The following is a 27,998-nucleotide window of genomic DNA, read 5'->3' on the forward strand; positions in this document are numbered from 1 at the left end:
CTCACCAAGTTATAGGACCTAATATCCAGCCCCTCATCTTTATATAGCTAACATATTCCAGAACCGGGTTGAGTGTGCTAGCCATGAAATTCTCTGAGTCTGTTTTGATACTAAACAGATCACATATTCTATGCTTTTACCTGCCTAGTCCATCTCTAAGGTTCAAAGAGTTAAAGGTCTCCTGTTACCTGGCAAATTTTTTATTCTTGAACGCTGGTTTTCTCTCCTGGGTCTAACAATCCTGACATCTGTGGGTTTATTTAGTTTTATGTTTTTATTCCTATATCTTCATGATAAACAGAAAAAAGCAGGGTGCTCTTGGGCAGCAGCTAGAACCTTCTAGATTGGCATTGATATGCTGATCACTCATAAATTATTAACTATGCACTGATCCACTTCCACTGGCCTCTGATCATTGCATTGTTGGGGGCATCATGAAAACCATGACACTGGTTTGACTGGTGCTCTCATGGACTACCTACCACATCGCATGGAGTCATAGATATGAGAAATGATGGCTTATATGAGCTACCAATCCCCCAAATCTTTGCCCTTGTTCTATGACAAAGTATTGACATGGAGTACAGATGTTTGCTTTGTATTTCAAAGGCATTACTTGTTATCTGCCTGCTCCCCTCCTGGTCTTCCCAAACTCGCAGGATCATTCTGTAGGTACTGACCTGGCTCAGCAGGGATTGCATTCAGTTTCATGCTAAAGGGCAGTCCAGCTGAGGAAGGCCCACACTTAGCAAAACGTCATCTTCCGCTGACTCCATGCATCCAGAGCATTAGTTCTTATTCATCCCATGCTTAATTCTGTTTGTTTGCCAAAGTGTTTCTCTTGACAGAGTATATGATGGTGCAGAGGTTGGCAGGTGTCCTTTCCTGCCATTCCCATCCAGTGTCAGCAGCTCTGTGCATACCTAAGCCGTTCTTCCTCCATCCTCAAGTCCACAGCACAGCTGGCCATCCTTCCAAGCTCTGTTCCTTATTGTGAACTGCTTTTATGTTCACATGCCTATACCACCTTCTCATCAGCTTATAGGAAACCAGCTCACAGTCTATCCTATGCCTCAGCTTCTTCCTTGTTCCTTATTCCTGTTAATAGGGATGCTGTTCTATGACAATTAGACGTAAATCTTAAAATCCATAGTACATGTGGGGTTTTTTCCATGGGGAAGGGTCTTCATGTGGATTTTCCAGGGCAACCCACAGGAACCCCGTTCTCTCTTCCCATCCTGCAATCCCTGGAATGGAACTCGAGTTGTCAGGATTTTCAACCCAGCCAGCCATTTCAGAGGCCCTACCTTTAAAGTCATTGATGCCCTTTCCCTCTTTATGTCTGCTGGAATAACATTCAGTAATGACAGAAGCCTGACCCCTGTGACTTAAACAGTAGAATATTTCATCACAAACGGGAAGCCCTGGCGGTCACTTGGACCTTCTCACTGAATAAGCCCTCTTCAGCATGCAGCTGAAGATACCAGGGTGTCCCTGTCTTCTAGTGCCATCCCCTCCACAGTGGTTTTTATGCATTGGCTGTAAGGTGGCATGTGCACTTTAGAGAGGAAAGCTTGAAAGACACAGGGACATGCCAATCTCAGTGTCCTCCATAGGCTTTTTCCACTTGAGGAAAGGGGCAGCAAGGCTCACAGCCAAGTCTCAGTTTTCTAGATTCTACCTATGAGGGGCCAACCCAGAACCTTGGACCACAAGTACCCGGTGCTGGTTAGTTTTAACTCTCAGTATGACATAACAGAGTCACCTGGAATGGAGTCTCCATGGGCGACTGCCTAGAGCCAGTAGGCTTTCAGGTATTTCCGTAGAGAATTATCTTCAGCAATTTCATTGATGCAGGAAGAGACAGCCCAACACTGAATGGTACTAGTCTTTGGGTTTGGGTCCTGTACAATATTTTAAAAAGAGAATGGGAGCTGAGCAGCCTGTAGGCGTGCATATATTTATTCGCTTTCTATTTTTGACTGTGGAGGTAGCTAGCTGCTTCAAGTTCTCCCTGCCTTTTCCTCTGTTTAGGGGTGGAGCCGGGGGAGGAAGTACTGGGTAGCTGGGTCAGATCTAGGCTCTTGTGCATGCTACCTCTGTGCCCCATCACTAACCTATGTCCCCAGCCTCTTCACAGTACCTCATCTATGTTTACATATGTTTAGATACACAAATGGTAACCATCCCTCTACAGTTAACGGTATTCTGTATATTAGCGTGTGGACCACGTTTGCTGCCCATGAACAAAAGCCACACTAGTCAGCTAGAGCATTTAGGTTCTTGTAAGTGCGTTCTATGATGTCCATCCAATGACAGTTACCTATGGATGCATTGCTCAGAACATGTCCTGTCATTAAGTAACACCTGACTGTACAGGGAAAGACCCTTGAGAACTTACTGCCCAATGTAATTGCTCAAGGGAATCTTAGGTAATTTAAGTGGTGGCTGACTTTGTTTTTCACCACAGAATCCAGTCAGCACCCTGGGCCATAAGGGAGCCCGGAGACGGTGGGGTCAGACAGTCTTCAAGTCTGGAGACAGCTGTGACGACATTGAGGACGACTTAGGAGCCTCCCACTCCAAGAAGCCGAGCATGGATGCCTGCAAGGAGAAGAAGAAGAAGGAGTCTCCATTTCGGTGAGGTTGCACATTCACCAGGGAAATGTGTTTTACGGCCCATCCACTTTACCTCACCCATTAAATACAATGACAAGGATCAGTTATTTCTTCTATAAAACCCAGAAATCTTTATACATACCTCCAGAAAGTAGTGACGTGTGTAGAGCAAAGTACTTATTCAGTCTTTATATTGCTCTTTGTCTTATTGCTGCTGTTGTTGTTTTTGAGGCATTTCTAGCTATGCTGCCCAGGCAGGTCTCAAACTTGTAGGCTGGAGTAGTCCTCCCTCAGTGTCTCCTGAGTGGCTGGGACCACAGTATACACGCCAGCCACACCCAGCTCACTCTTGTGAGTTGTGGTCACCTCCAGTCCTGCCTGCAGTTTGCATCCCTGCATGTAGAATGCAGCCCATCATATACAAAGCTAGTGGTTTTCTCTGATGGCGTTAAAAGTTAATTACTAGGTCACCGTCTATTCAAACATTTGAAAGTCATTTTCGGAACCTGTCCTGGAAAGCTCAGCGTCCAGCGACGCCTTGTTCTCGGGAGTCCGGCCATCAGCAGCACCGCTGTGACTGCTCTGAAGAGGATGAGCTGAATCTTGTTGACCATCTTGGGAGCACAGTTTGATTTACTTTTCTCCCTGGAACAGAAGAGAAGTAAGAAGCACAGTCAGGTCACAAGTCTAGGGGACATTGTCATTGTGTAGTGCAGACGACTTCCCTTTACAGATTGTATACCCAATGATAGATAAAAACAAATAAAAAACCTATCAAGAACACACAGGGGTGGGCCATTCCCTCTGAAGACATGTAGAGCCTGCCCGGGGTGCACATGGGTGTGTCACTCTCAGTCTCTAGCTCTACCCAGTGTAGTCACAAACATTCTCTTCCCTACAGCACTTGACCTTAGGAAGAACCGCATTCAATCCCACACTACTCCGCCATGCTAGGTCTTGAGTGGTCCTTGGATATACTTCTGAGGTGCTAAACATGGAGGACTGAGAACCCTGGCATGGGAAACTCCAGAGGCTCTGTTGGCTGGCGCTCCCTCCGCATCCTTCCTCTATGGAGCAAACCTGGAGGACATACTGCTGACACCTAGAGTCCCAGCTAGCTTGGAGTCCGAGAAAGATACAAAAGTTTAAGGCCAGCCTGGATTATACAGTTGATATCTGGTCTCAAAAAAGAAACAAAACAACCAAAAACCCACCCCCACAAAATCAGAACAAAACAATAAACAACAATAAAACAAAACAAATAAACAAAAAACCCAGGCATGGTGACACTTGCCTGTAATTCCAAAACTTGGGAAATGGGACAAGGGGATCAGAGATCAGAACTTCAAGGCCACTTATGTACATAGTGAGTTCAAAAAGCCACATCGCAAAATAATAACAGCTATAATAACAACACACACACATACACACAGAGTATCCATGTAGCCCACAATGTAATTTCAGCTACTTCAGAGGATTAAGGACCACAAGTTCAGTACCAACCTGGGCAACTTAAGGGACATCTTTTCTCTGAATGAAAAAGGAGCTGGAGGTGTGGCTCCGTGTAGAGTGTTTCTCTTGTATGTCCAGGAGCCTGGCTCAGTCCTCAGGGAGAGAAGTAGGTGGACGGCAGGCCCTGAGTAGAACTTCCATGATTGGTAAAACTATAGCACAATAAGAGGAAGGGCAAGAAGCCAGAAATGGTGACCCATCCCCAGTAAACACTGCTGCCTGTATCAAGCGCTACCTCAGAGCGGGCAGCCAGAGTCCTGCCCAAAAGATCCTTCTTAGATAGAAATGACTTTAGCAACAGGTAGAGATGGCTATGGCTGCCGTCCAGTCCTCCAGCATTGTGAATCCATGACTGCAGCAATGCCAGAAGAGGCAAATTGGATTACAGGCCCATAAACTGCTATAGAGGTTCTGCCGCAACCTGTCTGATGTCAGAAATGACTCGCTGTGCTGGCAGGGATATGGTAGACGTTATCATTCAGCAATCCCAACAACTAAAGGACTCATGGTTTTCCATCAACTTGTTTGAAGCACTGAAGGAGATGGGCGGGGCGGGGGGGGGGGAGGGGAGACAGATGATTTTCCTGCATTGATTGGTGCTTTTGTTGGCCTCCAAGGTTTCCAGATTCAGGACTCCCAGTCTCCAATCACTTTAAGGGGGAAAATAGGAATTTACATGCATCTGTTTCCTTAAAATCTGATCCAAACTTGTCAACTGCTTCAACGGCTAAGCAGTACTATTTGAAACAGTCAAGATACCTTCCAGGTAAGTAAAGAAGATTTACCACTGAATCCCAATAATCAGAAGGGGGGAGCAGGGGAACTGGGAATTCCGGGCCAGCCTGAGCCATTTGATACCCTGGTTCAAGACAACAAATGTGTGCTGCTAACCAGAGTATTGCTAGGGCAGAATAAAGGGCCTTGGTATCTATAAAATAGGGCAACAAGGAAGGAAAAAACAGAGTCCCAGGATTCTTTAGCAGCTGTGCCTGTTGCCATAAGGATGATAATTCTGCTTCCCCAAAGCCTGGCCAAAGATGTGGTTTATTACATGCTCAATTTAATTAAAGCAACTGGGCACCCTATTACAAGTATAATATATATATATATATATATATATATATATATATATATATATATATATATATACTGATAGGTGAGCCTAGGTGAAGATGCGGAAGGAGAGGAATTAGTGGGTTTGCACGAAGGTGGAAGTGATCCCATGCAGATGTAGACACTGATGATTCGAGAGAGGAGGGGTGAGGAGGGGATGATGGTGAAGGAAGTGAGAGGAGCTGGAAGGAAGCATGGAGGTTTCTGCCTTAGAATGGAGCATGCTGGGAATCTTTAGGCACCAGCAGCTTCGTAAAGCTTGGCGCTGAACCTGTGAGCACCTCAGGCTGACAGCAAGAGTACGGAGGTGACAGCCGTGCCAGAACACAGACCCACGGTGAATACTGCTGAAAACAGTAGAAAGAACATTTGAATGACTGAAGTTTAGCAAACTGGTATTTCATTTGTCCCATGTGTGAAAGGGTCCCTGTCCTCTGATGGAGCTCAGCCACCCCCATTTTCATGGATCCACTTCCCAATATGGCTTTTAAGGACCTCTGTCAAGCCTCTGTCAGACCTAACAGACTCCACAGGTTACCTCACCTGGGTAGTATGGCTGTAAATGAGATCTGAAAACTGGACTCGAAGTGGCAAAAGAATTGTTTCTGACTAAACCTGAGCCTGGATCTTCCCTCAAGCTGGATGAGGCTGGCCTAAGTTGAGGCATTTGGGCAAACATTTATTGATTATGGGTTATGAACCAGCAACTCTGAATTAGCAAACAATGAATACAAGAGAAAGGTGTTGTTGCTGCTTATATTGACTCATGATTTTTTGTTTTGTTTTGTTTTTAATACAGAGGTTCTCCATGTATCCCCCAAATGTCCTGAAACTCCCTCTGTAGACCGTGCCAGCCTCACACTCAAGAGATCCACCTGCCTCTGTCTCCTGAGTGCTGGGGTTAAATTCATGCTATGCCTGACTTCCATAACTATTCTTAAAATTGAATATCATAGGAATAAGAAAGAATAATACATGGAGAACCTACTTTTTAACCCTAAAGCCAAGTATATGAGAAGTCTTAGATCAACCCTCAGGATTATAGGGGTCATATGGATATCATATGTTTGCAAGAAAGCCAGGTATTATACAAGGATTAATAGATCTCTAGCAATGGCCTTCAGGGAAAGAGATGCAAGTGTTGTAGGTGTGACCTGCCACAGATCAGCATATGCACTTACAGTCAGGCCTCGAGGGTCTGTGTATTGCTCATAATGGGGCCATGGTCACCTGACCCCCCCTATAAGCCTTAAGCACTTAATTACTGCAAGGTATCGGCTGCAGATAAAGATGTAGTGAGAACCACTAATAGCCGCTCAGTCTCTCGGTGGTGCCTGCTGGTCTCACCCTAAAACCAGGACTCCATTCAGGAACCAGTGTCACCACTGCTGGACATCAGAACGACTCGTTCCACAGCACTTTACAGATCGTGCTCAGTGGAGCCCTTACCATCCTCCTTGCTGCCCTTTGAAATTCCTGAGTTAGCCCCTTTGGCTCCATTTTCACAAATGACCACAGAACCTGCTCCCCACTGCCACCCAGCCACTCTGTTCTTGCTGAGTAGCCCCAAATTGGTTTTTTTTTTGTTTTTTTCAAGAGAAAGACTCCGTTGCTTCTGTTATTGACCATATTTTTCTAAGCAGTTTGGCACTACTAAATATCCAATGAATTATAAGTGTCACCCTCTGTATTAGATCGAAAGAGCCAAAAGAGCAGAACTGGTCTGTCATGTTCTCCACCCTCCCTCATGCACTGGCACATGGTATATACACAGTCAGTGTTTGCTAACTAACTTCTTAAAAACATTGCTGAGGCAAGAAATCGGTATGTAACAATGTAGCATTACATGTCAAACTGCATGTCTGCCTCTCCCTAGTTGGCAAATGATGTCCAATGGAGGCCCATCCACTCATAATTTACAATTCTAGGATGAACCTGTTTCCTGGAATATTTGTCTTAGAAACTTGAATTAAAATAGTTAATTGAAGAATTGTGGATATATTCACTTTAGGGAAAATACCTGCCCAGGGCTAGTGAAGTCATGGAGGAGAACCTAAAATCCCCACTTTTCTAAACCAGCATTATCTCTAATTACACTCTACGAGTTTGTCCTTATACCCCCAGATAAGTGTGCTGTCCTCAAGGAAACTTCTCTTTGGAATAGACAGAGACCATTGTAAAAAATTACAGAAAGCCACATCCAATCAAAATTCACAGATGTGGAGCCCAGTTCCAGTGGCTACATCTACAACACAACTCCCACACCTAAAGCTCAGGAGACATTGTGGAAGAGGGGGCGGAAGGACTGTAAGAGGCAGAGCACCAAGGGGTCTCCTAGGAATGTCAGAAGCTACACCCATCCATAAAGTCTCACCAGCATGGCTGCCTAATCATGAGCTGAGCAAAGCCATCCACAGACATGCCAAAAGTGGGTCAGGGGGTCAGGCAGACAACCTTGAGGCCTCAACCAAAGAACTAAGGCGACTGAGGATTGTTGAGAGGGGAGAAATGGCCTTCTTCAGGGAAAAGTACACCAACTGGTTATGCCATACCAAATGATCAGGCCCACATACATACATAGGAGTAACAGTATGCAGCCTGAGAGTGTGGAACACACACATGCTCACGTGTATATATGTGCATGCAACAATTAACAGTGAGAAAGAGGTCATGAATTTGAAAGAGTAAAGGAGGGAATATTGGAGGATTTGAATAGAGAGAAACCATTCCATTATATGCCAAACACACACACACACACACACACACACACACAGTTCCATTATAATACCAAAAATAAAAGGAAAAAAAAAAACCAAACAAACAAAAACATGGGTTTTTCCCCCTGAAATCTAGAGTAAAGTTCTAGATGATTCAAGGTATCCTATAAGGTATAAAATGCAGTTTAATCAGAGTGCCATTTTTTTTGTTAAAATATTTAAATATATAAATAGAAGGGTTCTTTGTTTGTTTTTGGTTTCTCTGTGTAGCCATAGGTGTCGTAGAATTTGCTTTGTAGACTAGTCTAGCCCAAAACTTACAGCGATCTACCTGCCTGTGCCACCCAAGTTCTGCCTTTATAATATATGCCTGCCTTTATAAATAGAAAAACTTTAAGACCCCAAAAATACCCATTTAAGATAGTTGCCATGGCTGCATTAACCAAATAATTAGAATATTCATAAGCTCTTCTTTATTGAACAACACTTATGGACACCATGTGCACTACAGTGTAGCTTCCCAATCTTTCTCCCTCACCTTTCCTTTTGTATGTATGATGTATGTCCATGTATGTGCAGGTGCAGGTGCAGGTGCCTGTGTGTGCACATGTGGAGCCCAGGACCAACTTAGGGTGCCATTCTCTCTCTCTCTCTCTCTCTCTCTCTGTATGTATGTATGTATTATGTATGTATGTATGTATGTATATAATGTATATATGTAAGTATATCTAGGCTGCATGGAAGCATGCATCTTCCCTCAAGCTCAAGTTCATACTCTACTGCTTTGTTCCTCTCAGGTGTGAACCCCAAGAATGTGTCTTTGGTAGCTGGAGGCAAGGATATAAATTCACACTCTTGGAATAATCAGCTATTTCCTAAGTCGCTGGGATCCATGGGGGCGGACCTTTCCTTCAAGAGGAGTAACGCAGGTAACAGATTCCAGTCACCTACCTATCAGTTGTCTGATGTTTGGTTGTAAATATACCACCGGCATGTCATCCTGTGGAGATCTGTGTGGCCCTAGAGGAGACATGGATCCCACAAAAATTATCTGAAAAAAATTCTTGAGCACAGATATTTTTCAGTTTGTCAGCCCCTCATCTGCCACCAAGGTCCTTCCTAAGTGGCTCTGCCTTCTTAGAAAGCCTACCTTCAGTTTTCCCACCTCCCAAGCATAAAGGACTTCTCATTCACTAAGTTGACTCCAAGCATAAACTTGCCCAAGGTGTCAGTCAAAGGGACCGTTGGATACATTGAGAGCTGCTGGAAAGACCAAGCGTTTCAGGCCAACATGGGCTACACGCAAAGGCTGCATTAACTCATACCACAAAGTCAAGGGATTTCCAGGGTTTAGCATTTAGAAGACTAAAAGAGGATCTCATTGAACTGTGTGCTGACAGTAAATTCAAAAGGGTTGTCATAAATTACTACATGCGTGTGCAGAGAATAGTAAGAAAATAATTCTCAGGCAAGTAGTCACATTGATAACGGTTTCCCAGGCTTCTGTCTACACAAATGGAAGTCAAAACAAGAACACTCTAGCTGAGCCTCAGAAACTCCTGTGCCAAACACTCACCGGCTGGCACATAGACAGCTTGACAGGACTCACCCCGTTAGACTGTGCTCCCAACAATACCTACCTTCCATGCCTGGTAATCAAAATGTATAATATTTATCCTTTTTATTAGTCACATGCAACGAATCATGATAAGTTAGTAATATTGGAAATCGTACTTACTGTGGTTACAGAAACCTACATTTCTTTCCCTAACAGACACAGTTTTTGAGTGATGGGTTTATAGTTTTAAGCCTTAAGTTCTATTTGCATAAAATTTGGGAGTTTGAGTATAATGTAGGGGTAAGGGATGAATGTGAAATGTTCACCCATGTAAAGGTGCTAGTTCATGTGCTCTTCCACCCACACTGACAGACTCTTACTCATAATGACATTCAGATCCCATTGAAAAGACAGATAAATTAGGGGGTTTTTTGTTTTTTTTTTAAATTTATTTTTTATTAGGTATTTTCCTCGTTTACATTTTCAATGCTATCCCAAAAGTCCCCCATACCCACCCCCCCAACCCCCTACCCACCCACTCCCCCTTTTTGGCCCTAGGGTTCCCCTGTACTGCGGCATATAAAGTTTGCAAGTCCAATGGGCCTCTCTTTGCAGTGATGGCCGACTAGGCCATCTTTTGATACATATGCAGCTAGAAACAAGAGCTCCGGGGTACTGGTTAGTTCATATTGTTGTTCCACCTATAGGGTTGCAGTTCCCTTAAGCTCCTTGGGTAATTTCTCTAGCTCCTCCATTGGGGGCCGTGTGATCCATCCAATATCTTACTGTGAGCATCCACTTCTGTGTTTGCCAGGCCCCAGCATAGTCTCACAAGAGACAGCTATATCTGGGTCCTTTCAGCAAAATCTTGCTAGTGTATGCAATGGTGTCAGCGTTTGGAAGCTGATTATGGGATGGATCCCTGCATATGGCAATCACTAGATGGTCCATCCTTTTGTCACAGCTCCAAAATTTGTCGATAAATTAGTTTTATAACATCTATAATGATGATGAAAAATTTTAGATTTCAGTTGAGAACTGTGTGAAGCATTAAGTTATTAAAAATGTGAGTACTGGGTTGGACGGACTTGGTGGTGGCAGTTACAGTGCATGTGCCATCCAGTAAGCTCTCTGACACCATGTCCACATCCTGGATTTGCTCGTATAAAACCCAACTCTCACTCTAAACGCAGTAGGGAGGAGCTTATTCTTGAGCCATGTATGAGTAACCATGGCTGGGAATTCAGGTTGCCTGGTAACACATTCCAAGCTAAAAGTGGGTACATGAGGTTTATCAATTATGGGGAAAAAATTCATACTTCAAGGCATTTGTCAAGTGCATTGGAGGGACCACAGTGTGCGTGCGTGCGTGTGTGTGTGTGTGTGTGTGTGTGTGTGTGTCTTGGGAGGTGAGAGATGGCTCTGCAATAGGTCTCATCACATCTTAGCTGTTGGGTTGGTCGACACTTGCGATCTGATAAGAATACATTTTATGGGTTTTGTTAAATGCAAAGGATGTAAGGTCAGATACTAGAAGTGGGCAATAAATAGCTTGCTTGTTTGTTTGTTTTTCCAGACAGGGTTTCTCTGTACAGCCCTGGCTATCCTGGAACTCACTCTGTAGACCAGGCTGGCCTTGAACTCAGAAATCCACCTGCCTCTGCCTCCCGAGTGCTGGGATTAAAGGCGTGTGCCGCCACCACCACCTGGCTTAGCGTATAGACTTCACACAAGTTCTTCAACCCCTCTGAGAACTCAGCTTGCCCATTTACCAAGACTGGAGCACCAAACTACACTTCCGTAATCTGTTCATTTTGTCTCAGCTGTTTCTAGATAATACTCCCAGAGGTCGCCAGTTATGCAGACTGGTTCAAATGGCAGCACCATAGCTTTAAGTGTTGTAACTTACAGTCAGCATGACAGGGAAGCTGTGCCAACACCTGGAGACATTTCTCATTGTAGAGCTCCTTCTGGATCTTTCTACTAACCATCTAACTCCTCTCCCCTCTGCCCGACCCTAACACTCTCCCTGCGGCTCTGCCTCTCACGTGCCTTCTTTTAGAAGACAGCATAATTAAACCGATTGAAAACCTGTCATGCACTGGGAAGTCTGCCGAGCAGCTAGAGGACCCACAAGGTAAAGTCTGGGCTCTGGAAAGGAGCTGCTTGCGTTGGCTCACTCGTTCTCTTCCCAGCCTCAGCCTCAGTCCTCTCACTGAAGGCCAGGGTGACCTGCTTTGGAGTCAAGGCAGGGCTGGTGGGAAGAGCGACTTTTCATGGCAATCTATAGCACTGTCCTTCCTTCCTTGGGAAATGTTCTACGCCTATCTTCATAATTATGCTGTGAATTAGTTATGACAACTTCTAGAAATCATACACACAAACAAAACATTCTACGGAAAGTAAGGAATCGGTTCTTGCTTTGTGATCAATATTCCTAGGATTTTGAGAAAACAAAAATCTGATGCTCCTGTCTTACATATTCCCAGTCACTGAAATGAAAGCCGATATTAAAGGCAGTGGTGTATTTTCTGGGGGAGCGACGTTAGTGGTTTCCACATCAAAGCCAACGACCAGCTTTCAGCCTAAAACTCTGCAGCAAACAAGCACCTCAAGGAATAAGCCAAAATCATTGGACGTGATTGCCAGTTCCTTTTATTCTTAGTGAAGTCATTTGGCAATAGGACAGCATCATATCTACAGCTGCCTAGTGAATAACCAACCTCTAATACCTTTACTTATTTAAGCCAGTTTCTATCTATAGGGTGAGAGAACTAATAGTAGAAATGACAGAGTTATCATAGCTATGCCTAGCACTTCTGTCCTTCAGTAGTTACTGCGTTTACCATGGAGAAGAGAAGGTGGAACAAGGAAGAAGATACTCTAAAGTGGCCACTGGATATGATCACGACTTTGAACTTCTTTCCAAGACTTTTGAGGCTCAGCCTGTTTAGTGTACATGAAGCCTCAGGTTCAAGTCCCAGCACTGCATAAACCAGGTGTGGTGGCTCACACCTGTAATCCCAGCACCCAGGAGACCAGAAGCAGGAGAATCAGGAGTTCAAGGCCACCCTCAGCTAAATAGTTTCAGACTAGCCTTTTGAAGTAACAGGTGGATTAATGATTCACGGTGAATACTGAGGCGAGAAGGCCAGTCAGAGCAGAGCAGGCCGCTGTTCTTGCATAAATACATTAGTGTTAAGAGTTGCACAGATGTGACCGTTACAGGATACCACATCCTCCAATGTCTAGTGATGATGCTACTCTCACCTTTGTTGTTTCAAGAGCGAGCAAGCATTTGTCCTTAGCCCCAGGGGAGAGAAGGAACCGGTGGAAAGTACACTTCATCCCTAACTGTCCGCTGACAAAAACAGGATGGGTTTGAAAACTCGCAAAGGCACCCAGAGCCCTGTGCACTCTCACTAACAAGCCTGCCTTGCCCCCAATAGTGAGGTTTGCTTATGGCTTGCTTATGGCTTGTGGGGAGCCTCTGCTTCCATCCCATAACCCCCTCCTCATTTACTAGGCTTTGTCCCAGCATGTCTGGGAGTCACTGAAGCAGCTCCTGCTGTGTCCTGCTCCCCACTTAGGAACCATATCCCCAAGGTCAGAGCTGAGCATGTCAGATCTCTCCGCCTCCCTAGCCATTCCTTTGCTGTGCTTCTGTGCCTGCCCGAGTATCTTCTCCCTCACAGAGCTCTGCGCCTTCCTTTCTTGATGCTGATGCTCCTTGGGGTCTGTTCTGGGGCCCATCCATGTTCCTGGGTCCTTCTGTGTTATCCCCTCCAAGCCAACCAACTTCCGCACCCCGACCTGAATATCCTCTACACCCCCTCCCCACAAACCTGATTCTTCTCCCATACTGCTGCCTAAAGCATGCCATCCAGTCACCTAGGCTACAAATACAGAGGATGTATTGCTTCTTCTGTAAACCTGTCTGGTCTGTCTCCAGCCCTGTATCTGCTTGCTTCCAACCATAATCTCGCATTTTCAATACAGTAGTGACCTCATGACTGGTTCTGCCTTAGATCTCCCATCAGCCCATCCTGTACTGCCTTCAGACTGATCTTTGCTAACAGTGACGCTGGTGAAGCTCACAACGATGAGAATTATTGACTGCCAGAGTCTATGAAAGAGCTTTCCTCTGAGTTCAGAACCTAAAACCCCTAAGGTAGCGAGACAAGTACAAACGTAAGCACACACACACACACACAGTAGTAGTATCATCAAAAAGCCTAGTTTATCCAGGGTTTAGATACTGGCTCGATTCTTATCAACTGTGGGAGCTTAGGCAAATGACTCACTATCACAGAACCCAGGGGTATGAAATAGCACTTTTGGGCTGCCCAGGGACTGAGTGAGAGCTTCTATGACTGGTAGCATCCTGCCTAGACCACCGCAGCTCCTAGCACAGCATTTCAGTCACTCTACAGTACCTTAAAAGGCCCCCTTCTGACTGAAACTCCCAATGCATTAGCAGGAAACCTTGGGAGCTACACCACTTACAACCAGACGGGATACATGCCTTCCTTTCTCAAGAAAGAAGTGGGATCAGCTGGCCAGAGGATCCAATTGGCACCTCTTGGTTCGTCGGCTTCGGGTAAGAGTGATCCCCTGATACGGTCTGAGATTTCTTACTAGAAGAGGCTTTCCCTTCTAAGATGATAAGGTCGATTTCCTTGAAGGAAGACTTAAATTACAAATCACATTATCAACAGTTCCAAGTGGGTCCCCTCCCACAATGGTTTCTGCCTGGTGTTTGGCCCCAGGACAGGCCCCCAGGAGCATCAACATTGAGAAAGGATGGCACACCCCCAGAGGAGAGAAGTGTATAGTGAAGGGCAATGGGGAGACCCAGAAGTTCAGCACAGGAACAGTTAGTGAGGCAGAGAGGCCTGAAGTGGCCAGCCCTGCCTTGGGGACATGACTACCTGATCAGCAGCAGGACATCTGATAGGCTGTGACAAAAACAGAGTTTGTACATCTACTGATTTCAAGAACTTTCTTGAGTGAATGGCACAGTTAGCATCTGTCCACATGGGCAAGCACGTTATATACAATCAGTTTTTAGGGAGCCTCAAAAGTTTTAGACCAGTCTTTCAATGAGTCATTTACCGCGACTCAAAATCCATGTTTAATATGAAAAACAAAACGTGATGTTTAGAAATAGTTCTCTCTCTGGGCACTCACTTTCAGGTACTGAGAGCGGACCTTTTTACCTAAAAAACAAAACAAAACAAAACAAAAAAACTACTAAAGGCTTTTCTGTCTCAAATCTGTGAGATTAGCATACATATGCCTGCTTTCAGTTTTTAAGCAAATGGCTCTCATAACTGCACCTCTCCGTTTACTCTGCTTATCAGATCTCCCTCTAACTGTGATAGGAGGAGAGGCAAAAAACAAAAACAAAAACAAAAACCGAAAAATAAGTAAATATTGCTCACTCTCAAGACCAGGGGCAGTGGTTTATGTAAACAGCCACCTGCAGAAGCCACAGAGACACCGCTGGGTGATTTTCATTCACCTAGATAGAGAGGACAGCCACAGGTCCAGGGAATGATTCCATCCAAGTTGAGCTTGGTGAGTTTACTGGGGGTAACCCTGGCACGTGGACTGTTGAAAAGCCCACCCCAAGCATGGACGACAAGTCACAAAAGCTGTATCACTAGGTCTCCTGCAGAACTTGCAGGTAGCTATAGGACCAGTTTCCTCCCACCCCCGACCCCAAGTTCTCAGCAACTATTTGTTGCTTAGCTGGCCTCTGGGAAGGGCCTGTGTGTGATTCAGTTTCCAGAGCCTATAGTGTCTTATACAATTATTGTGTTCCCTCAGCCTCTCCGAGCCTCCTCTCCCACTCTGTACTCCACTCAGGGCTCTATTTGGACCTGAGACCAACTATGTTAGCTCACCACCTGACATTTTCATATTCCGACAGTTATGCCTTACTGGCTATTCCTAGAAAATGCAGTGCCTTTACTGGCCTATCAAGACACACAGCCCTGACCTTCATTAGGTAACTTACTCTCTTGGAGCCCAGGAAGGCAAGTATGAAGCCACCTGCCAGACTACTGACAGAATGTGCCCACCCCTCCCTCTAGCCCCCAAATACTCTATAATCGAAGTCAGGGTGCAAGTCTGGGAAACCAGACCAAGCAAACACATTATTCTGTGGATGGTACAAACTGCTCAGGTGCATCTCAGCAGTGTTGCTGACTTTTACTCCAGGAGCATCAGTGGCTGCCCAGCGTGAAAAGACAGATGAAGCTCAGTGCAAGGACTGGTATCTTCCTCACATAGGCTCCCCATGAAACCTGGCTCTCAGGGTGAAGAGGGGGGGACCTGAAGAAGACATGCCTCCTGGTTGGTTTACCCCCAGTTAACTGTCTAACTAAGAGCCACAGTATGTGAACGACATGGAAAAGTCTAGTAAATGCCCACATAATGGTTTATGCCTTTGTCATTGGAGATCATTAAGCAGTTGCAGCTTGTTCAAATATCAAACGCTTAGCAGATTTTATCTGTCTCTCAAGTCATATTAACCCACTAACACTGGACTAGCCTCTAACTAATCTTTACACGGTAAAGATAAAAATAAACTCTGTGATTAAAGGTTTGGGCTCCTTTAAACACTACCCATTGGAGCTAGAGAGATGTTCATTGGTTGAGAGCACTTGTTGATCTTGAAGATGACCCAAGTTCAGTTTGCATCACCCACGTGATGCTCATAACTGCCTGTAGCTTGGGTTCCAGGGATTCTGATGCCCTCTTCTGACCTCTCTGGGCATTGCACACACATGGTACATACACACATATGCAGGCAAAACCCCTGATACACATAAAACAGAAAACAAATCTTTTCTTTTTTTTAAAGATTACTCTTCAAGGGTTGATGTGCTCACCCATGGTTTTTCCAATAAAAAGATGAAGCTTGTGACTATAGCTGGGCTGTGGTTCACTGATAGAGCTCTTGTCTGGGTGCACAATACCTAACTTCTGTTCCTAGGACTAAAGAAGGGAAAGGCAGGGAGGGAGGGAGGCAGGGAGAGAGGGAGGGGGAAAAAAGAGAAAAGAAAACAAGAGAAAATAAAAGGGGACAGCTAGATGTGATAGTACAAACTTTTGATCCCAGAACGCAGGAGGCAGAGGCAGAGGCAGAGGCAGGCAGATCTCTGGGAGCTCCAAGACAACCTGGTCTATGAAGCAAGTTCCAAGCTAGCCTGACCTATATAGTGGCATCTCAAAAAATATTTTTTAAAAGAGAAATTTAAGTTCTCCAAAGCACATTTTCGCTTGTAAAAGAGGAAGGACTACAGAACCTCATATGTATAGCTCCGTGAAGCCAGAGTTCCACAACGTTCCAAGTGTGTCTTTAGTATTGGTGCCGTGCTTCATTGTTCTTCGGGATATAAGCAGGTATGAGACTAGTCCCCGCCACACTGAGTGCTAGTCGCCGACTGAAGAACCACACACGTGTCCTGGTTGGTTTACCCCCAGTTATCTAACTAACTAAGAGCCGCAGTATGTGAACGGCATGGAAAATTCTCATAAATGCCCACATAATATTCCTCTAGAGGTTTGGGTTGACACAGATGATGGGCAACACCTGAAGTCAGCACTGGGAGAGCAAAGGTGAGCTGAGCCTGACTGGGGCCAGCCTGGGCTACATAGTGAGTTCCAGACCAGTCTGAGCTACATAGCAAGAACTTGCCTCAGAAAACAGAAAGCCACCAGGTCCTCAAACTAAATATAAACCTTCACATTTGCTCCACAGCTTTCAAAGGCAAATCCAAATTTCTCTACAAAATGAAGATGAATTGCTTTATTTTGAACGTAATAATCAAATACATGAAATTCTGATCTCTTTCAGACTATTCCTGGAGCACAAAAACTGGACGAGGCCAGTTTTCGGGACGAACTTACAACCCCACAGCCAAAAATCTCAATATTGTGAACCGCACACAGCCAGTCCCCTCGGTACACGGGAGGACAGACTGGGTGGCTAAGTACGGAGGCCACCGGTAGGAGAGGTGGAAGCCCTGACGCATTGCTCCGTAGAGGACGATCAAGCCCCTTGATCCCGGGAGCCCTACAGAGTCTATTTCTACCGAGTTCCACAAGACGCACACAACTGCGGGCGCCTCGAAGAGAGGAGGTCAGCTCCCGATCTCTTCCTTTTCCGGAAATGCAATGCATTTTCTTAACTTGTGGCCAGCAGTGCTGCCGCGGCACCGTGCTGAGACTTTTTGAGAGGGACTTTAAAAAGTATTGAATAAATTATTTGCCAAAGTATCAAGTATTTGGCCTACCAATTCCTAGATAAGTACACAGGCTTTTAGAGAACAACTCTGGGAAGTTGCGTAGTAGCCTAAGCTGTTGAGGTTCTGGTGCCCCGCAGGGGCCGGACCTATTTGCCTCTGCTCGCTTTTCATAGTGGGGAGGCTGGGGCTGAGTTACTGGGCTGACTCGGCAGAGTGTCTACTCTCCCACCTTGGCAATGTCAGAAAGATGTAACTACCTTTCGGTTTTCCACATTTGAAACTGAGATCTGTGGTGCATCTAAGCGGGGTATCTTTCTTAGACGCAAACCTCTCTCCAGTCTCTATCAGAGTATGCCCGTCTCGTTTCAGTCCTGTTGTTGGACCTTGACCAAACTGGGAACTCACGATGACTATCTGACTCTAGCTCCGTGAGTTCCACATTAATCACCAGGGTTCTCTTGTCGGCTCAGCTTTAAGGACACGCTTGAAACCGTATCTGATGCTTGGCCATCTGACTCTCCCAACTCCTGTTCCCGTGTGTTCCTACCCGACACAAAGGTGAAACGTGCCAGCTGCTCCTCAGGCAAACCCTTGCTGCTGCCGGTCACTGACTAGCCTCCGACCCTCACATTAGAGCCGCAGGGCAAATGTACTCAGTTGCCACAGCAGAGTTTCATGCAGTTCGTTGTTCCTACTTTTATACCAAAAAAAAAAAAAGTTTTTAAATAAATATTTTAAAGTTAGGACTACTTTAAACCTGCCACTCGCTGGGCTGGGCATGATTAGTACTGTATATATATATTTTTGAAAGAATAATGTTATCGCCTGCTGATATTTTTATGTATTTATGGCTATGTAACAGATGCTGATGGAACCCGCATCATCTTGTGGGCACTGCCCCAAAAGCACATTATCAAATCCTGTATTTTTGTATAGAAGATATAGCTGTTCATATTTTACATGTTTTAAAATGTTAAAACTTGAAATAGTAATTTATCCCAGTCCTAGTGGTTATCTGTATGTGTACAAGTTTATTGTCTCAAAGCTAATAAAAAAAATTCCTTGGTGTTTCTGAGAAACATGGACTCTGAATAGATATATGGTTAACTAATGTGTTTTTTCTGTCATTAAACTTTATATTCAGTTGCCCATTTCGTTGTGGTTGTTTTTTTTTCACTCAGCATACAGTGTGTCCTTGTGGCTCTCCTCTTCCCATCCCCCACCCCTTTGCTGCTCTTCCGACTTCTTTCCCTGTTGTGCCCCATGTGTCCTTCTGCCCACTCCCATCCTCCCTTATCACCGACTAGGATCCTCTCTGGGTCTCCTTTCTAGGTCTGTAGACTTCACCTAGCCTTATCCTTTTTGCACACATGCATGTATACATTACAGGCCAGGAGCCACACTGGAGCTAGGACATGCCATTTCAGCCTGTGTTTGGACCCCCTTCCTTGATCCTGTACTTCAGACCCATCCATTCTCCTGAAATTTTCATTGTTTTGTTATAACTGGATAACTTTCCATTTCATGTCTCAAGCCTGTTTTCATTATCCGTTCCTTTGTTGATGGATGTCTGAGCTGGTTGCGGTCCCTTTAGAAGGGCTAAATACGTGTGCAAGTCTCTGACGGGGTGGATCCTTTCCAGCGGATGTTGCTTTGTTTTGTGGCAGTATCAGGTTGCTATAAGTTCCCATGTAGGCAGCCTTTCGCCCTCCCTCAGCTTTCCCTATTACCAACATCGTGCATTGCTATAGTGCCTCTCTTCCTCCCTCCCTCCCTCTCCTTTCCCTCTTCCTCTTTCCCCCTCCTATGCTGGAGATGGAACACAGGACTTTACACATGCTAAGGAAGTGCCCTGCCACTAAGCCACACTGCCAGCCCCTAGAATCTATAATGTTTAACTGTCCTATCTAGAATGTCCCCTAGCTTGAGTCACAGTATGTTACCCTTTCAGTCTGTGTCTGAGCTCCTTAGCTTCCTTTGCATTTATCTCTGAATCATATATTGTTGTCACTTACTAAAGGACATCAATTCCATATCTGGGCAGGGGAATTGCAAGTTCAAGTCCTGCCTGGGACATAAATCCAAAGCCATCCTGGACATTTGTCAAGACCCTACTTCAAACTCAGTACAAGCAGAGCTGGGTACAGCTCAGTGGTAGAGTGCTTGCCTTGTGTACTCAAAACTTGGGATCCAACACCAGTGCCACTAAATGATGAAGAATAATGTCTTCTCTGCCTTCTTTCCAACAAGACCAACATGGACAGGGTGTGTTTTAGCTCACAGGTCTGGAGGTAGCGGCCCAAACCCCAGCTTTGCAACTCTAGGTTGGGTGGTGGAGATGGGGGAGTGGTAGCACACTTGCCTAACATGTCTGAGGCTCAGGGTTCGAAGCTCAGCACTGCTAAAATCCAAAGAGCAAAATGATGTGAAATAAACAAGCATACATCTATAGCTAAGGTGTGGTTGGCATGCAAGACCCTGCTTTCAATCCTCAACACCATAAATGATACTCAAGCTGGAAATGGTGACATACACCTGTGGTACTAGGTACCTGGAAGACAAAAGCAGGAGAATTACTTGAGCTTAATTGTACACAACCAGCCTGGTCAACATGGCATAACCACATCTCAGAATAATCAATCACTTAAACCCAGTTCTCCAAAGAATGGAGCCAACACACACCACTCAATTGTAAATGGATTATTATATTATTATTTTATTTATGCCATGAATTTGAAACAACTACACGTGGAAGGCAATCAGTGTGACAAGGCGCTATAGAATCACCTTAGATCTAATCAAAGTAATTGCATGACAGCCCCAGCAAGCTCCTGTCCTTTCACTACAGCAGTCAGGAGGAAAGCTCTGGGGCCTCAGATGAGAAAATGAGTCGGCGCTCCGTTATAGAAACGTGCAGTCCAGAATACAGTGCCCTGCTCAGTTGCACAGAATCTTGGGCATTTTAATTCAAGAATGCTAAGTCCTGGGCAGTTGTGCACACCTATAATACCAGCACTCAGGAAAATGAAGAATTGGGAGTTCAAGGTCACCCTAGGGTACATAACAAGATCCTTCCCTAAAAAAAAAAAAAAAGACATGAATGTCAAGAGAGTTCCTATCTATGGTATAAACATCACTGTATTAAAGGGTGAACTGGATGGGAGGCACACCTATAATCCCTAGCACTTGAGAGGTAGTGAGCAGAGACAGGCAGCTCAAGCTTACAAAGAGAAACTACTTGAATACATGAAGCCCGCTTTTAAGGTGATGCCAAGTCCCTGTTTTTATTACACAGGCCTATCTTAGGAATTCTCAAAGGGTTTTGTGTGTGTGTTTGTTTTGGTTTTAGTTTTTTTGAGACACAGTTTCACATAGCACAGGTTAGCTTCAAACTTACAAAACTGAATATAACCCTGAACTCCTGACTTCTGCTTCTGCATCTAAAATACTAGGATTAGAGCCATGCGTCCTACAAACCATGTCTCAAGCTACATCGCAGACACCTCTGACAAAGACGACGCCAGAGAAGTGGTCTTAATAGAAAACTTTATTTCCACTGATAATGTCACTGTAACATAATTTCATAGCAGACCTGTGCAAAAGATCCCACATCACCAATATCTCCAAGAGATTTCACACACTTCTGGGCAGGGCATACAGCTCTGCCCCCCACCCCCACCCCGTGTTGACAGTCACCATTGTACCCCTTTATCTGTGAGTACAGAAAGGCGAGGCATCATAACGAAGCCGCCTGAAGGCAGCGTGAGCTGAAGTCGGACGCTCGCCGCCTCTGAATGGCCACCACAGCAACAGCACATGGTTGCCTCAGTGTGCTCAGGGTGGGTCTTTGAAAAATGTCCCACTATGTAAATATGCTGCACTTCTCTCTTCAACATTGTAATGTGGTGGTCTGGAGAGCTTCAAGTCTTCACGAGCCCTCGAGGGGTTACGGCTGTTAGGGATGAGGTGAACTCAACAGACTAATTCCAACTTTGGCAACCATCAGCAAACTGTTTAAAGGGGGGGAAAAGTCGTCAGGAAAAGTACATAACAGGTCGCTTTTTATTTTAAGGAGCAAAGTGTGCAGGTGGCTCACAACTGTGTGTGAGAAGTGCTAAAGCAGAACACCCCTCCCCCACCCCTCCATCCCTGAGGAGGCATAGAAAAACTATGGCAAGTCTTAACAGTGGCACATGGAACTCCTAAGCCAATGCCAATAACTAGGAAGGGTGAAGGAAGGGCAAGAGAGACCAACACCCTAGGGGCCACAGTGCTGATTCATGGCAGGTCTCTCGCCTCCTAGGAAGGATGAAGGAAGGGCAAGAGAGACCAACACCCTAGGGGCCACAGTGCTGATTCATGGCAGGTCTCTCGCCTCCTAGGAAGGATGAAGGAAGGGCAAGAGAGACCAACACCCTAGGGGCCACAGTGCTGATTCATGGCAGGTCTCTCGCCTCCTAGGAAGGATGAAGGAAGGGCAAGAGAGACCAACACCCTAGGGGCCACGGTGCTGATTGATGGCAGGTCTCTCGCCTCCTATTTAGTGGTTGTGACCTTGATCTATGAAAACTTTGTTTCCAGTGTAAAAGGCTTTGATCAACAGCATAACCATAGCAATGACAAGCAGGGATCTACTTCCTTGAGACAGGTTTGTTTTTGTTTTGTTTTGTTTTGTTTTTTAAATTCTCCTTCCTCCACTATGCATTTATCATACTTAAGAACGTGTCAATTTAAGAGTTTGGTTTAGGGCTGAAGAGATGGCTCAGCAGTTAAGAATACTGGCAAATCTTCCAGAGGTCCTGAGTTCAATTCCCAGCAACCACATGGTGGCTCACAACCATCTGTAATGGGATCTGATGCGCTCTTCTGGTGTGTCTGAAGACAGCTACAGTGGACTCATATAAATATCAAATAAATAAATCTTTTTTTTTTAAGAGTTCGGTTTAGGTTTTAAAATTAAAATTAGAAAATCCAATCAGTAAAAAAATCCCTTTTTAGAAAAACTTTTAATAAAGGACACTCAAGTAACTAAGAAACTGGGAAGCAACGTGGACAGTCTCACACAAGGGCGTGTGACAATGGAGGGACATTTAGGACAGTCCATAGAGCAACCTCAAGACCATGTCTACAGTGAGTGACTCCACTTAGGTACTAAATCAACCACACAGGCTTCTGCAGCCTTTGCTACTTGGGTACAACCTAAAAATGGGAGTTGAAGTCTAGGGTCAGGCACACACCAAAGCAAGCCCATTTCTGACTGTATGACACCTCTTGAGCGAAAACCTAAACAGTGTCCAGGTAAAGAGGGCTTGGAGAGTACCTGGCTCCTGCGATCAACCCTGCAGGCATAAATTTCCCAGAGTTGTAGAATCTCATCCCCATAATGCCGGCCAAGGTCCCAGATGTAGCTGAGAAAGAGAAAAGGCATCCTGATCAGATCCCACACACAGGAGCACAGAAGTGAAGTCCCATCCACCTTTTGAGACCCTGACTCCATCCTGTGAGGGGGAGAACTAAGCTTCACTGCTGCCCACAGTACTCAGGTCTAAGGACAGATACTGGCCAAGTACAGCCCTCCACACTCTGCTATGGCTGACTCTCGTCCCCGGAGGCTGTTTCCAGTGCTTGGTTCTCACATTAGACACTACTTTGGAGTCCGTGGAGTGGACAGATGATCACTAAAGTGGGGCTTTGAAGGCTGCAGCCACGCCAGGTCTCTAATCTTTGTTTCCTGGTCCCTCTCACTATGAACAAACCCTACAACAAGGGGCTGGGACGCGCCCCCCACTGTGCCTCTATCAGGACTGCTCTTTGAAACTGGGAACAGCTGCTCTGCCCGGCTTGTTGTCAGGTGAGGGAACTTATCTCCCCAAGCCCAGTGGCCTCTGTGGCCTCATTTTCAACACTCTGCTGCAAAACCCAGGCTTCAACCATAAATGGTTTCACTTTTTCAAAAAATACCATGCAGTTTCTTTACCCTACTGGTAAAGATAGTATTTTGACAACTACCAAGTGTTTTTGATAGAAAAATGCTGACTATATGTGCTAAGCCAGAGACTTGACTATATTCGACAATAGTCTCCGCCCTTCCAGTGTTTCAAGCCTCAAGATGCAAGCTAGCTTAAAGAATCACACACAAAGTCTAATTTGTGCTACAATAAATGCTACATACATGACCTAACGGGAGCGGGCAATTGATTCAGGAGTATTACAAAGGGTTAACTAAGGAAGCAAAGATTAGCCAGGGTCTGCAATTAAAGTAGGAGTGAATGAGCTGGCGAAATCACTCTCTAGGCTGGGGAACTAGTGCATGCAAAGACCCTGACAGGAGGATGCAGGTCACACTGTCAAGGTCACTGGCCATTTGTGTTAAGAGACCAGACTCTGGCCACGTGAAACAGAGTGAGCTGTGTACAGATACAGGTCCGCGTGAGACTCGGGGAAGCAAACCCCAGCCAAGGGGACAGAAACAGAGACTTAAGTGGACCTACAACGCACGGGAGAGGAAGACATGAGGGAAAGTGTAAGTGGATCCTTCCAGAACCTTCTGAAAGGAAGGGGAAAGCCAGCAGCCGAAGAGGAAGTACGCTCTGAGATCCTTCCTCATGTAAACAAGTCAAAGTTGACCACAGGCTGTCCTGGCTGGTCTGTGTGTCAGCTTGACACAAGCTGGAGTTATCACAGAGAAAGGAACCTCCCTTAGGAAAATGCCTCCATGAGATCCAGCTGTAAGGCATTTTCTCAATTAGTGATCAAGGGTGGGCGGGCCCCTTGTGGGTGGTTCCATTCCCAGGCTTGGGTTCTATGAGAGAGCAAGCCAGGGGAAGCAAGCCAAAAAGGAACATCCCTCCATGGCCTCTGCATCAGCTCCTGCTTCCTGACCTGCTTGAGCTTGAGTCCTGACTTTCTTGGTATGAACAGCAATGTGGAAGTGTAAGCTGAATAAACCCTTTCCTCCCCAAGTGCTTCTTGGTCATGATGTTTGTGCAGGAATAGAAACGCAGACTAAGACACATGTGAACTTCATGTGTGGAGACCCTACACGGGAATACAGATAAACGATAGGCCGGAGACAGTTCACAGTCAGGAGCCAACGCCCTGGTAGAGGGGAGAAAAGGGAGAGGAGCTGGCCTGGAAGCTTCAGTCTGTAAGGGAGACAATGGAGTGGCTGCTGGTCTGTGTGTCTGTCTGTTTCGATCAAGTACCCATGGGATCTCTTGTAGAGAGCAGAATGCTGGGATCAGAGAGGCAGAAGTGGAATGGGAGCCGTTCTAGAGCACAATGAGGAAGCTGTTCAGAAGAACCAGGAACCCAGTGCATCCTCCTTCCTCAGACTGTCTACAGCTGACCTCCCTCCCTACCCCACTGCTGGTGTGCAGAGCCTACTCTGTGACATGGTCGGTGACTTTTAGGAGGGCTAGCTTTGCATGTGTCCTTACACTGTTCGTGTGAAAGGCACAGAGGTACCACACCCCCTGGCCATGGCTAGCACTTGGGTGGAGACCAAGAAAACTGTGTCAGAAAACACCATGATAAGAAGTCATCTTCTTTTCTCCCTTCCAGTGTTCCCTGGGGCACTTTAATCTACAGTTCCAGAGTCCCATGACCTGACTGACCTACCACTGAGCTTAAATGCCTCCCGAAGGCAAGGCCTGCCTGTGTCTTACACAATTAACTGCCTATGAGAGAGATGTCCATCTGGGGAAAAGGCTACATGAGCTCAGGCTTCGTGGGATGTGTGAGACTTCTCTTAAGTTTCAAGCAAGAAGGGGTATGTATGGAACCTCAGTAGGTAACACACACTGTCTCGTCCAGTTTAAAACAAGTCTCGCAGCTGAACAGCAGAGAAGAGAACCTGCCACACACGCCCACCAGAGTCTCACGGGCAAGCAGAACACAGAGGCAGAACCTGAGGCAAACCTACCTAGGAAAACCCACACATTCCTGGGATCCTGAGACAGCTGGTAGGCACCCAGGCCTGCTAGGCCCCCGAAGAAGAGTCCAGCAGCCAGGGACGGCACACTACCTGGGGAGAAGAAAACAGGCATGCGTCCATATTGTGATGTTATAACGTCACATAAAGAACATGCACGACTCCCCTACCCTGCAGAGGAAAGCTGTCAAAGAGAGGCTGTCTTTACAAGGCTTATAGCCAGCGTTCCCAGCATAGGAGAATCTTAGTGTCTACCATAGAAGTCAGGGTCTTATCACCCCAGCCCTCTCTCTCCTTTAGGAGGTGTGGCTCAGTACAGTGCTTGTCTGACTTAGAGGAGACCCTGGCTTGAGCCTGTGTTAAACAGATGATACAGAGTGAGCAGAGACAAGAGATTTCCTACTTGAGGAGCTGAGAGACAACGCGGTGTATGGCAATGGTCGATAACACCCACCCACTAACACCCCTGCCTATCTGTATGTAAAGAGGGGGAAAAAAAATGCCTGGCTCCACTCAGCCAGATAATCAGAGGCCAATGCAGGGTGCACTCGGGGCCTAAAGCAAACTTGAGTCAAGCCATATTAGGCGTCAAGGGCTCTGGGGACCCACATGTCACTGGACTAAAGTGACAATTTTAAGAGTAACAAGAAAGGCTCACCTGCTTTGGCATAGCCAATAATCCCACCGGTAGCAACCAGGGCTGCATAGCCGAAACCAAAATAATGTAAAGGCATCCTGAAAAGGCCAAAGGGAGAAGCCAGTGTCAACCGAGTTTAAAATACAACACACAAAATCACTGGATGGGGCCTGCGGGATGCTTGGCCTTGGTGGCGATGTGCCCCCCACCCCCAGCTCCCCGAGGCTGGCAACTTGAGTTTTGTTACATTACAAGGGACCACATTGCAGAAGATCAACTCCCCGCAACTCCTGAAAATTGTCCTCTGACACCTACAAACGCAACACGGCACAAATGCATCCACACAAAGAAGTAAATGTAATTGCTTAAATCAGCAGCAGGGACAAAAAGGTTGTCGTTTCCAGCAAATCCTGCCAGTGCCCAATCAGAAAGCAGGCTCAGTGACAGAACTAGCCAGTGGCAGAACTGGATTCAAGTCCATGTCCCAGGCCGCTAGTTCAAGGATCATGTCACAACCTACGCTGCCTGCTGGGCAGTGCCAAGCTGGAGGTTCCCGTCATGTGCTCTGGTTTTAGAGGCTCCCAGTGATTCTACTCCGATGCACAGGGCACTTACAATGGGCCACTGTCCTTCTGCATTGTTCAGTCGCTTTGGAGACCACACCAGGCCTGCACCTGTGGAGGAGAGGTCAGAGCAGTCAAGAGACCTCTAGCAATCAGGAAGAAATGAGTTCAAGGTACAGCTCTGGGTGTGATTGCAACTGCCCCTGGACACACACACAGTCACTAGTCGCCCTAGCTCTGCTGTCCAGTGAAGGTAATTAGATAACAAGTAAAACACCTCTGTGAATATTAAGTGTTGTAGAGACACCAAATATTTTTACCACAACCTCCACTATAGCACAAGCCCACCGAAGCGAGCAGGAGTCACGGAGCAGCTCTGGAGCAGCTCACTGTCTCATCAGTTAGTTGATTGCTAAATCAGAAAACAAACGGCCTGTACCTCCATTCTTCTTAGCGTCTCCGAGAAGCATGGTAAAAGCTGCTTTCTCTCCAACGTCCTCCATACTCAGTTTGCAAACTTTTAGAAACCCTTGCACCCAACCCTCGGCTCCTATTAGGCTGGAGCAAGGGACCAGAAAAATGCTCGGGAACCCGAGTCGCAACTGCACTTAGACGTGCTACATCCCTACAAAGTGACTCCAGCTCTCTTACGGAAAAGCCCTCCGTGGCGCGGAAGCAGCGCACGCGCGTTTAGGTTTCCACTCCCGGAACCGCAGTTAGAGAACATTTTAGAGAGGCGGGAAGAGGGCCAGGGAAGCGAGCTCAGCAGAGTGTGCACGGGAGAACCCCGCGCGCCTGCGCGTGCGGAACAATTCCCCCGGTGGTAGAGTCGGCAAAATAAGAACACACCCAACCAACACCGGAGCCGAAGCCCGGAGGCCTGCGCTGGAGGACGAAGGCGCGAGCAGACAGCGAGAAGCCGAGGTCAGGAGCCGGGTGTGCAGACGTCACAGCGTGCGCTGCGTCCTAGCGGGAGGGGTGGGGCCTGGATAGCCGGGAGGAAGCTGAGGTGATTGGCTGGGCGTCATCCTGGGCGGGTCTTGGTTTCCGGCTTGGGAGAGGTGGGGTGGAGGAGCACCAGGTTTGGC

The 27,998-nt window shown here is 46.2% G+C and overlaps 2 protein-coding genes across 7 annotated transcripts in view; one reads left to right on the forward strand and one right to left on the reverse strand.

Moving 5' to 3' along the window:
• Mak (male germ cell associated kinase) overlaps nucleotides 1–18,923 on the forward strand; it is a 47,764-nt gene extending 28,841 nt beyond the window's left edge. For 2 of the 6 annotated variants that reach the window (XM_085831152.1, XM_085831153.1), the window contains exons 10-15: nucleotides 2,471–2,640; nucleotides 4,749–4,897; nucleotides 8,759–8,890; nucleotides 11,582–11,656; nucleotides 13,997–14,119; nucleotides 17,387–18,923. In XM_085831152.1, the coding sequence (XP_085687278.1) occupies nucleotides 2,471–2,640; nucleotides 4,749–4,897; nucleotides 8,759–8,890; nucleotides 11,582–11,656; nucleotides 13,997–14,119; nucleotides 17,387–17,541 (804 nt within the window). In that variant the 3' untranslated portion in view covers nucleotides 17,542–18,923. The remainder of the gene's footprint in view (nucleotides 1–2,470; nucleotides 2,641–4,748; nucleotides 4,898–8,758; nucleotides 8,891–11,581; nucleotides 11,657–13,996; nucleotides 14,120–17,386) is intronic. The other 4 variants (XM_085831154.1, XM_021180902.3, XM_021180904.3 and 1 more) reach the window with 4 other exon arrangements.
• Nucleotides 18,924–21,306: 2,383 nt separating this feature from the next.
• Nucleotides 21,307–27,902, reverse strand: Tmem14c (transmembrane protein 14C). Its single transcript, XM_021180288.3, has 6 exons — nucleotides 27,760–27,902; nucleotides 26,963–27,021; nucleotides 26,369–26,445; nucleotides 25,702–25,803; nucleotides 23,098–23,185; nucleotides 21,307–21,787 (listed from the first exon to the last, which is right to left on the reverse strand). Exons 2-6 carry the CDS (start codon nucleotides 26,983–26,985, stop codon nucleotides 21,733–21,735), a joined length of 345 nt encoding a protein of 114 aa, XP_021035947.1. The 5' UTR covers nucleotides 26,986–27,021; nucleotides 27,760–27,902; the 3' UTR covers nucleotides 21,307–21,732.
• Nucleotides 27,903–27,998: the final 96 nt, after the last annotated feature.

The sequence above is a fragment of the Mus caroli genome, unplaced genomic scaffold (genome assembly GCF_978045245.1).
Source record: "Mus caroli unplaced genomic scaffold, Mus_caroli_1 scaffold_15, whole genome shotgun sequence".
Taxonomy (NCBI): domain Eukaryota; kingdom Metazoa; phylum Chordata; class Mammalia; order Rodentia; family Muridae; genus Mus; species Mus caroli.